This window comes from Leptodactylus fuscus, chromosome 4, assembly GCF_031893055.1.
Source record: "Leptodactylus fuscus isolate aLepFus1 chromosome 4, aLepFus1.hap2, whole genome shotgun sequence".
Classification (NCBI taxonomy): Eukaryota; Metazoa; Chordata; class Amphibia; order Anura; family Leptodactylidae; genus Leptodactylus; species Leptodactylus fuscus.
In genome coordinates, this window is record NC_134268.1 from 34,529,603 (window position 1) to 34,541,972 (window position 12,370).

The following is a 12,370-nucleotide window of genomic DNA, read 5'->3' on the forward strand; positions in this document are numbered from 1 at the left end:
GGAGAATATCACAGGGATAGCGTTCACATTTACAATACAAAGCTATAGGCTGCAGTGGTAACGGAAAAAAATTACATAAAGTGTACAAAAAAGTATCGCAACCCGAATAGGTGCCTGGAATCCTCCAGAACAGATTACATCAGGGGTTAAATGGAACTTGCTAAAATAGCATTTTTTATGCATATTGCTACTGTTGTAGGAAAAAGTTTTTGCACCCTTGGTGATATTAAAGGGATGGTCCAGAAATTGGACAAATGGCAGAAGAGTCTGGAGCAGATGTAACATAACGAAAAACATACTCACCTGTCCCTGGCGCTCTGTTGTCCACCACCTTAGTGCGGTCGTGCCCTTCCTCAGTTCCTGGAAACTCTGCGCCCATTGTGGCTGCTTAGACCAATCGGTGGCTTTAGTGGTCGCTAGAGAGGGACCTGTGACGTCGCCCACCTAGGTCACCAGCCCCTCTCCAGAGACTGCTGAGGCCACTAGTTGTCACCGAGAGGACTGTGGTGGTGGACATTGGAGTGCTCAGGACAGGTGAGTATGTTTTGTTTTGTTTTTTAACGTTACACCTGCCCTGGATCCCTCCATCGTTTGTCCAGTTCCTGGATAATTCCTTTAAGGGCCCTTTGACCCTAACAACTTTTCAGTCCATGCGCAGTGTGTAATAAATGCACACAAACCGATTAAAGTCAATGGAGCTATTCACATGTCCATTTTTTTCACCGAGCTATAGATGCTGAGACAAAATTTCGGCATGCACAAAATTTATTTTTCTCTACTCGCCCAGGTCAGTGAAAAATAAAAAGGAGTGCGCACCGACGTAATCTGTTCTGTCTGTTGTTCACAGATTCATTGCTAGGTAATGCTGAAAAATAAATTAGACAGCGCGGATGGCACAGGAATCGGACATGTGTAGAACATGGAAATACACTAGTATGTACGGCTGTTTTCAAACGTGTAGTTAATATGAAAGCAGCCTAAATGTATTGACTTGGCTTGGTTCACTTCTCCTATGGCCTTGTCTGCATAAGGGTCATAATAAATCTGATGTTCCTTCCATGAAGCAGGCAGATCAGTATGCACAGAGCTACAGGTCTCTTCCAGTGTATGGAATTTTGCACAGACAAAGAAAAGATGGCTTTCAGTTGTAAGCAAACATAGAAGTTGGTCAATTGAGGAGAAGCTTACTATATTAAGGCCATTGACATCAATGAGGTCAGCGACCCTCTTCTTTTGTTAGCCTGTTTGGAGGGACTCTGCTGACACTGGCTGACCAAGAACGGACTACTAAGAAGACATTAGACTCTGTGAGGGCCACTAATGGCCAATTCACACGGGCACAGAGGGGGCGGATTATGGCGCGTAATCCACGTCATAGTACGCACCCTCACAATGGTGATCTATGTAGACCGCCAGGGCAGCGGGCTGCCCTTTCTTCAGGCGGTCTCCACGGTGCGTCCACCTGGCGGCAGCAACCTCCAGAGTCGGCCTATTCATTTGAGCCAACTCTGGGGGAGGCGCTGCGACCGCGACAGTCGTGGCAGGCGGGTTTTGACCCAAGAGTGTCGCGGCTCCCCGCATCACTCTCGGTGCCAAAATCCGCCCCAACTCCCCCCCTTGTGAACTTAACCTAAGAGGCATTATACAATGTAGGGGCCATTATAATTTGTGCGGGTCAGGTATTTCTAAGTAGTGGTGATGGGGAGCCAAGTTATGAAATCTTTGTACTGGGCCCAACAAAGTGTTAAAACTGCACCAATTCGGGAGACCAAATAAAGCTTTACATATTGTAGACCTGCTGGTGAAGGTAGCCATAGCAGATTGGGCTACATTACCATTGGGCCCGTTGCTCCCATGTTAAGCAGACCATGCACATTTGTATCGACCGAGCCTACTGGTTTTGGCAGGATCAGCTAACCATCTGATATATATGGAGGACTCCAGACTTTCTTCTGATGGCAGCCGTTGTAGGAGATGAGGATCGGTAGATGGATTTCATCTTTGTTCTTGGGTCCAGACATCTTCCAGTTGTATGTATAGCCAGCTTTATACTACATTTGTGTTGGATGCAGATCAGAAGGACAAGACTATAGGGGGTGCAGTCACTACTGGGCCCTGAACCCTAAAGGGGCCACATAAAATATACCAATATTCTAAATGGTACAAGGTAAGTAGGGGCCCCATTACAGATTTTCGTTGCAAAGGGAACACAGAACTTTCCCTAGACATAACCACTGATGTCTGGAGGCTAACAAAGCCAGACCAACCATCAATCATCTGAGGTCTGGACGTCTTCATCTGCAGATGGGACAACGCCTTTAAGTTCAGACAAGCAGAAATTAGAAATAATTGGACAATAAATTATATTTAGTCACCGACATCCCAACTCCTAATACTTCAACCAGTAATAAGATGTGATCCTACAAACTTGTGACCTTTCCAGTTCACTTCGTTATGAGGACATATTGGCCAAAAAACATCCGATAGAGAAGAGGAAGACATGATTGGAATGAGCTGGTAATGTTGTGGCTGGATCCCTTTACAATACATGACCTTTCCGTCAGCAGCCTGACATGAATACAGAGCACTTCACCTGATGATTCAGCGCTCACGTATCTGGTAATATGTACGGTATTATATGCTATGTGAATGGACTGGCTTTAGTCAATACATACCTCATCTCCATCCAGCCCGGAGCCAGATACCTTCCATTAGATTACAATTTCCCTGTAATATAGCAGTGACTCAGAACTCGTGAGTATCATTCACAAATGATAACCACTACTACAACAAATATCGTCTAGTCGTAAACCTGATCAGAGCAAGGGAAAAGTATACAAAAACACAGAGAGGTGTATGGATGGCATGGGGAGCTACAGCGTGATGGGTCAAGAGATAATGGGAGACATATTGCCATTTAACCCCTTAAATGGGCACTGACTTTTCAGGCAACTTAGTCTCATTTCGTAGAACGTGTCATTCTAGACCAAAATGTAATGCACTTTATTTAACCCCTTCCTGTCGCAGGCAGATGTTTATTATTGACTCCTCGCCTTCCAACTTTTTTTTTATTTTTCTGTTCACAGAGCTACATTCTTAAAGGGATTCAATCATTAAAATGCATTTTTTTCTCCCTAACACGTAGGAATAGTCTTAAAGGCTATTCTTCTCCTAGCTTTAGATGTTTTCTCCGTGCCACCCTTCGGTAGAAAGCCCCAATGCTGCGAGAGAAATATAGAGCGACGCCTCTATCTTCGTCTGGAACGGCCTCTCCCTGCTTCGTCTTCCAGCGCTGGCTTCAAACTTCTAGGCATGTGCAGTTGGCTCTGCCATCGGGCCTCGGGCAGAGCCGACTGCGCATGTGCACGGCAATTTTCCTATGGCAGCTTACACAGTAAGCTGGGTGAAGCGGCTATTCCTATGTGTTAGGGAAAAAAATTGCATTTCAATGATTGAATTCCTTTAACGTTTGTGGGACATATTGTACTTCATAATGGTACCATTTATTATTCCGTACAATGATCCCAGAGGATCTGATCACTAAGGCAATACATTACAATGCTAATCAATACAGCCTACAATACAAATCAATGAGAGACAAACCTGAAAACCTTCATTAGTCTCTCAGCTGTAAAAGCAACTGATCACTGGACATGGATCTTGTTCCGGGCGCTTGTGTAACAGAACAAAGTGGTGATGTGCCCATGCACCAACACAACATTTTTTCTGTGTCTGGGTCTTTTTAGCTGCATCATGTTAGGTATTTGCAGTCCAGTATCCCTGGATTTCTTATATTATGTTCCCTTGGGCTTTTTCCATCTATTTGTTAGTTATTCCTGGTAGAATTACATGGAAAGAAAACCGTAGCAATAATGAGAGAGGAGAAGGAACAAGGGACAAGACTACTGTTCCTTCTATTGTACGTGCTAGTGTGATCACAATGGCATACATGTATTGTACATGAATCTGTGACCAGTATGCCCCATAGATGAAGGAATATATGACATGTACATTATTTTGTGTTAAGGGGTTAGACGTTATGTCTGCACTCACAATCAAATTTCAAGGTCTAGATGTTATGTTCTCCACTGAGCTGGAACTAATGCACACCTCCCAAATTTATAAAGGACAGAAAGAAGGACTATATATATATATACAGTCCTATGAAAAAGTTTGGGCACCCCTATTAATCTTAATCATTTTTAGTTCTAAATATTTTGGTGTTTGCAGCAGCCATTTCAGTTTGATATATCTAATAACTGATGGACACAGTAATATTTCAGGATTGAAATGAGGTTTATTGTACTAACACAAAATGTGCAATATGCATTAAACCAAAATTTGACCGGTGCAAAAGTATGGGCACCTCAACAGAAAAGTGACATTAATATTTAGTACATCCTCCTTTTGCAACGATAACAGCCTCTAGTCGCTTCCTGTAGCTTTTAATCAGTTCCTGGATCCTGGATGAAGGTATTTTGGACCATTCCTCTTTACAAAACAATTCAAGTTCAGTTAAGTTTGATGGTCGCCGAGCATGGACAGCCCGCTCTCAAATGATCTGAAAACAAAGATTTTTCAACATAGTTGTTCAGGGGAAGGATAAAAAAAGTTGTCTCAGAGATTTAACCTGTCAGTTTCCACTGTGAGGAACATAGTAAGGAAATGGAAGACCACAGGGACAGTTCTTGTTAAGCCCAGAAGTGGCAGGCCAAGAAAAATATCAGAAAGGCAGAGAAGAAGAATGGTGAGAACAGTCAAGGACAATCCACAGACCACCTCCAAAGAGCTGCAGCATCATCTTGCTGCAGATGGTGTCACTGTGCATCGGTCAACAATACAGCACACTTTGCACAAGGAGAAGCTGTATGGGAGAGTGATGAGAAAGAAGCCGTTTCTGCAAGCACGCCACAAACAGAGTCGCCTGAGGTATGCAAAAGCACATTTGGACAAGGCAGCTTCATTTTGGAAGAAGGTCCTGTGGACTGATTGAGTTGTTTGGTCATACAAAAAGGCGTTATGCATGGCGTCCAAAAAAAACTGCATTCCAAGAAAAACACTTGCTACCCACTGTAAAATTTGGTGGAGGTTCCATCATGCTTTGGGGCTGTGTGGCCAATGCCGGCATCGGGAATCTTGTTAAAGTTGAGGGTCGCATGGATTCCACTCAGTATCAGCAGATTCTTGAGAATAATGTTCAAGAATCAGTGACGAAGTTGAAGTTACGCCGGGGATGGATATTTCAGCAAGACAATGATCCAAAACACCGCTCCAAATCCTCAGGCATTCATGCAGAGGAACAATTACAATGTTCTGGAATGGCCATCCCAGTCCCCAGACCTGAATATCATTGAACATCTGTGGGATGATTGGAAGCGGGCTGTCCATGCTCGGCGACCATCTAACTTAACTGAACTTGAATTGTTTTGTAAAGAGGAATGGTCCAAAATACCTTCATCCAGGATCCAGGAACTGATTAAAAGCTACAGGAAGCGACTAAAGGCTGTTATCTTTGCAAAAGGAGGATCTAGTAAATATTAATGTCACTTTTCTGTTGAGGTGCCCATACTTTTGCACTGGTCAAATTTTGGTTTAATGCATATTGCACATTTTGTGTTAGTACAATAAACCTCATTTCAATCCTGAAATATTACTGTGTCCATCAGTTATTAGATATATCAAACTGAAATGGCTGCTGCAAACACCAAAATATTTAGAACTAAAAATGATTAAGATTAATAGGGGTGCCCAAACTTTTTCATAGGACTGTATATATATATATATATATATATATATATATATATATATATATATATATATATATATATTAAGCTCTTAAACCTCTAACTTCTGCTCAATCTAGTCCTGGCTTTGACTCAAAAAACTGCAACAAAATCTGGAACAAAAAAAACTGCCCCAGCCTCAAGCCATTGGGGCAGATTTACTATCTAAATTTGCTAGATTTATCATTGTGTCTGATTCTGGATAATAAATCTGTCTAGAATATCTTTACGCCTCTTAGTTGGTTTAGTCTACGACAGAAAAATCTGTCAGGGACTCAAAGCGCAGCGAGTAGAAGTAGTTTTACCTGAGATCTGGTGCCGAAAGAAGAGTCTAAAGTCCCCGCTGTCACCAGTATTATAAATTGTACATGGTAGATGGGATCCCTACTACAGATTTTGTATTTAGGGCTAGGACTTTAAAAGCATGCCTATGCATATGGCAGGGCTGTGAAGTTGGAATTGGGAGCAATTTTTGGTGGATTCAGGAATGGAAAAAAGTCACTGACTCTGGCTTTAAACTAAAATGGCTCATTCCTTTCAATGATATGATGTAAATATTAGATTCTTAGTTTGTTGCATATTTGCTCTCATTGGGTTTGAGGATGAATTAGAGGAGTTTCACCGCTTCTGTCTGACCATGGCTGTTCTTATGATGGAGTCGTAGTCAGGCCATGATAAAAAGAGGAGTTGAAGCTGTTGATATTGCCTACCAACTCCAAAGACTTTGCATCCTGAGTTTCTTGTGCATCAGGACTCTTTAGACAAAATGCATGTGACGTTAATGTCTATGGGATCTCTTGGAGTGCATTAACGAGAATAGAGGCTGGCCGTGAATCCTGCTCCTATGAGCATTACAGCTTTGCAGTTCCTGTGTGATTCCTGTGTGACCTTTGGATGAAGACTGGATACAGAGTTTCATTTGCACTTGAAAACGGGACCGTAGTGGCCCGAAACGCGTCGTGCTATACCATAATAAAATAATCCCATTGGACCATCTGGTTTCCGTATCATTCCTTCACCAGTGACTGCAGATCCAACACGAACTTCTGGTTCCTGGTTCCCATTTAACTCCAAAGCCTTGGCATTTGGGACAAGGATAATAAAATCTCTGCACCCCTCATTCTGTCTAGCTACGTTGGTTGTAGGTTTATCTCATTGGCGTATAAATCTATCTACAAAATCTTCTTTTTGCGAAAAGTCTCCATTCTAATAACCTCTATTTCTACTGTCCCCATCACAGACCTCTCTTTAGTTCCAATCTAATTCCCTTCTGCATTGCATTGTACAAAGTTTCCTCATCTTCCGATTCTCGCAGAAATATATTTCAAGCTGTCATATTTAATAAATGTCGTTTTTTTTCCCCCCAATCCGGGTCAATATAAATGAGTTTTCTTTAAGCCAGTGTGATTACAGACAGTATTATATTACATAAGACCTTTACTAGATAATTCATTAGACTCTGAAGTGGGTGTTCGGCTTTAATTAACTGCCACTTTACTAAAGGTACGGCGCGCTTTCCATTGGTGGCAAAGTAATTATTATCGCAAGATAAGAGCCGAGATGCCGAGTTCTCGGAAAAGAAATCAAAATGTAAATTCAGCTCACAGAGCAAGGAAGGGAAATGTAAGTAATTGAGGTTTTCTAAAGGGGAAGAAACACACTGTGAAATTGTATCTCTTATTCTTTGTCTTGCCTCAATGGGATGTCCATATCAGGTGACTCTGGTTTATACTTACACTAAATGGACACATCATTCACTTGTGAAACCTCCGAGGATTCTCTTTGGTATTTCATAAGGGTTTCCTCTAATTGATATTTGATTGATCTCTATTAAAGGAACGTTAAACACAGAAAATCCATAAAAATTAATTTTAAAGGGATCCTATCATTAGAATCCCTTTTGTTCTAACTAACACGTAGAAATAGCCTTAAGAAAGGTTATTCTTCTTCTACCTTTAGATGTCTTCTCGTTGCCATTTGGTAGATATTCTGTTTTTTGTCTTTATGCTATTGAGTTCTCTAACAGCACTGGGAGCGGGACCCAGGGCTCAAACAGCATTGGGGGCGTCCCCAATGCTGCGAGAGAACTATCCAGCACCGCCTCCATCTTCTTCAGAACTGGCCTTTACGTGTTGTCTTCTGGCCTGGCTTTCAATCTTCTATGCCTGAGGCCCGCTGGCAGAGGCGACTGCACCTGCGCGTGGCCATTTTTTGTGGCCGCTTACTACAAGAGCTCGCATAAGCAGCCACAAAAAAAATGGCCACACACAGGTGCAGTTGGCTTTGCCCACTGGCAGAGCCGATTGCGCATGCGTAAAAGATTGAAAGCTAAGCCAGAAGACGATGCGTAGAGGCCGGTTCCTGAAGAAGATGGAGTCAGCACTGGAGAGTTCTCTCGCAGCACTGGGGATGCCTCCAGTGCTGCGAGAGAACTCATTTGCATAAAGACAGAAAACTGAATATCTACCAAACGGCGGTGAGTAGAAGACATCTAAAGGTAGGAGAAGAATAGCCTTTCTTAAGGCTATTCCTACGTGTTAGTTATAAAAAAAGGGATTCTAATGATAGGATCCCTTTAAAAAAAAATCCTTGAACCCCTTCCCTTCATCTTCCCTTGGTTTTAATTTGTCTTATATGGCAACAAAATTGAGAAATGTATAAGGAAGTTTTCTAAATCCTAAATGGCTGTAAGACAACTGGCTGGAGCCAGCACTTCCCAGTTGTATTATGTCTGCAATAAGACAAAAGATTAAGCCCTGCCCCCTTGACTAGGTTTAATATTCTTTCAATAGATTTAGGCTCTATTCAGATGGCTTTTTTTTACTTCTAAAGATAAAAAAAAAATTGGATGCGAATGGATGGTCATCTATTTACAAAGACATAGGGTTGAGCAAAATTGTAAAAGATCGGATTCCGATCGGTGATCAAGTAAATTTCACGATCGCAATCAGAATTCCGATCCCAATCTTTTCCAGTGGGATTGAGGACGGAGGTTATCTCAAGATTGGCTCAACCCCAAAAGTGACTTTTTCCATAGAGAAACATTGACTAGGGTTGATCGATCGGGATCGGAGCAAATTTCACAATCGCGATGGAAAATGATCGGAAATCGGATTTTAAAATCGATCCTGAAATCTCAAGATCGGCTCAACCCAATCAATGTTAAAAAAAAAAAAAAAAAAAAAAAAAATGGGGCCTTTCCTGTCTGTTTTTTTGGCCATTTTTTGCATTCGTTTTTATTTTAATCTGGTAAATGTCAAGTAAAACCATCATCTGAACAGAGCCTTATTTAGAAATAATTTTCATCGGGTATGCCTTTGCATCGTGTCTTTATATTCTGTTGCCACATTGACCAGATGTGAATTCCATACAGTTCTTTATGGCTAAGTGGTTGTGGCTATAAGTGGTTAGTGCCGACCAAGGACAGTATCTGCAAGGAGTTTGTATATTCTATCTGTGCTTGCGAGGGTTTCCTCCCACATGCCAAAAATATACTGATAGGTAAATTGGCTCCCTGTAAAGCAGCAGACCCTTGTGAGCGTTGGGATGAGCGCCTGTACGGCAGCCACTAATGCCTCTACTCAGAACGCTCTCTGCACAAATAATATAACAAACAGTTCATTGATAGTGGTTATAATTCTAGAGCTATATACTAGGTATACAGCCTGAAGCAGCTCTGCTCCTATTAAAGTGAATAGGAAGAGAGCTGCAGTTCCACTTCCAATGCTACAGTGTACGTCTCCGTAAGTCTTCTCCATACATTGTAGTCATGGCACTGGGGAACCACAGCTCAGCACCCATTCACTTCAACAATATCAGCCATATACCTTGTATACAGTTTCCAACAGCTGATCGGCGTGGGTGTCAGACCCCCCCCCCAATCTGATACCAATGACCTATTCTGCAAATAAATCATCCATATCCATTGCACATCAGTCTCAGACAACCCCTTTAAGTAAAGGTGGACATCAACAAAGCAGAAATAGTAGGTGACACACCGTACGCTCACACTTATATCAGCCGCCAGAATATATCACAGGCTTAATGTACAATAACATTCACCTTTCAAGACATATTCAATAACTACCAATGGCTTTCACGCAAGGCTGCACAAGTTCGTATGATTTATAGAGGTGACATTTACATGGTCACACAATATCACACAGTTATTACATGGGCCGCAGCTCCTGGACAGTCCTAGACTTCTGTGTTAGTAACCCAGGGCATCGTTCTCCTCGACCACCAGAACTAATTTGTTAGAGTTGTCTTCAATTCTGTGCGAAACAGGAAGTTATGTAAGCAGCCTGATTGACCAATCACATGTAACTTCCTGTTAGAGGAGGAGGACAGGGCCGATGGAGCCTGGAGCGGTTGTTCTATCGTACCATTGCCTATTATTGCAGTTACTGTGGTGGCTCCTATTATGGTACAGTGTGACTACTAAAGGTATGGAGATGCTGAGACTGCTACTAAGAAAGTAGAAGGTTCCTACTCAATCTTGCTGCAGTGTCCATGGCTGAATCACCAACAAAATTGTGTCACAAGGTCTCACACCTTACTAGCCCCACTGTATAGGAGGCTAATCGACGACTAGTTTTTGTAGAAGTATCTGAGCCAAAAGCTCACGTCCAATCCCTGTCCAGATTCCCCCCATGAATGGGCTGTTTGGGTGGCTGTGTGGGTCATGAGCACCCAGTGGTTAGCTGAAAATAATAACATTATGTGATCTCTGTCCTAGGTGCAAGTATTCTTGATGACATCAGTAAATATTTCTGGTTCCATCATTCGGAAGGAGACACAATGACGGTCCAGAACCCCATCTGGATGAATCTTTGCACTGCTATCTGGACTGTCGTTGCTTACGTAGTTGCTGACTTGGAGGAAATGTTGCCGAGATAATGAGAAGAAAGAGAGGTCACGGGGAAGCCATGAAGCATGTTCGCTCCTCTCCGCCATCATTATATCTTCTGAGCATTCCCATTTAATGTGGATTTTATTTCATTAGGCAAAACTTGATTATTTCTCTTTATTTCTCTCCAACCTGTGAATATTCGTCCTGTACTTGTGATTTTACTCTATTGTACAATCCTGTTACATCTATGTTATATTTCTACAGTAGATTGGAAGTTACTTCTGTTACATTACTGTATTAGTATCTCGTCCACTCTCATGTTACTATAGTGTGTTAGTATCGGCTCTTTTTGTATTACTATGATATATTAGGATCCAAAGCTTTATTTTTCTATAGTGAATGTGAAGGATTTTCTGTTGGATAATTTTTTTATTTTTATTTTTGGCTTGGTTACTCACTGATCTACTGCCACTCCCATGGGTCCCATGGGCTCTACCCCCCGATCCCTCTCAACACAAAGGACATGCTGCTCGATCAGGCTAAGGATGAAGTGATCAGCGATTGGCTGATCAGTCATTTCCTGAGTGTTGGGAGGAACCAAGAAGGAGGGACCAGTTTTGGAATAGGAGCAGCAGGAAATCAGTGAGGTGACTATTGCTTCTTTTATTGGTTACCTATTGATCTCCAGCTAGTCTTATTCCAGTACTCGCTAGGCCCTGCTGGTCTCTACTTTTCTACAGAAAAGTAATACCACTCCTTTGGTTTATGGTCAGGCAGATCATCATAGCCAACAAGTGGCTGAGTAGTAATTTTCTATGTATCCAGAGCAACCATTGACAGAACAGGAGCAGCAGGGGAACGGTGAGGTGAGTATTGTTTCTTTTATTGGTTACTGACTGGTCTCCAGCCAGTCTGATTCCAGTGCTGTTTAGGCCCTGCTGGTCTCTACCTCTCTATACCAAATTAGCTACCACCACTAGTAGTAATTTCCTAGGTATCCATTGGGACCATTTTCGGAATAGGAGCAGCAGGGAAACAGTGAGGTGAGTATTTTTTGTTTGATTTTTTTTTTAACACCATGCAACTCATTTCTACAACTTTTGCGCACCAGCAAGCCTCTTTAATATCTGCTCCTGTTATGTTACTATACAACTATCAGGTCTACGCCTTTATAATGTTTTGTCATGGAGACCTAGCTCGGCTGCTTTATAGTAATTCACTTTTTTTGGCTTTTTTGATGTAAACCTCTCCATGAGCCTTGCTCAGATCATCTTTTTTTTACCGTCTTTATTTATGCTTCCTTTCCGTCTCCACCATTTTATCATTAGGATTGTGTAGGATTGCAGCTTAGAGCCCAGAACTCCCAATGTTCTATATATTACCTCATTTCATCGAGTGCTATGCATATACAATAGAGCGCAGCAAGGATGCTAAAGAAGGGTGTGAATCTTATTTTCTGTCTGTTAGCACCTTCTTCACTGTGAGGAAGATAATATATTCAGCAAAGATTAGGTATAACATGAATCCGATTACATAAAAGTGTCAAAAATATACAAGAGAAGAGGAATTAAGTCAGGAAATTAAAGGTGTTATTTCTCCAAGATAAAAGATAACCCCTGTCTTTCCTGTCATACAGGAGATCTTATCGTTCAAGGCGCCTTCCACTGTATGGGCCTTAGAAGAGTCGCGAACATACAATAACAGAGTCAAAGGGGTTATGAAGGATAACAAAACA

General features: G+C 41.9%; 1 protein-coding gene across 1 annotated transcript in view; it reads left to right on the forward strand.

Annotated features, from left to right (window-relative positions):
• CPQ (carboxypeptidase Q) overlaps positions 1–11,397 on the forward strand; it is a 327,320-nt gene extending 315,923 nt beyond the window's left edge. Inside the window, exon 8 of the mRNA XM_075270330.1 lies at positions 10,522–11,397. Coding sequence (XP_075126431.1) covers positions 10,522–10,682 — 161 coding nt within the window. The 3' untranslated portion in view covers positions 10,683–11,397. The remainder of the gene's footprint in view (positions 1–10,521) is intronic.
• Positions 11,398–12,370: the final 973 nt, after the last annotated feature.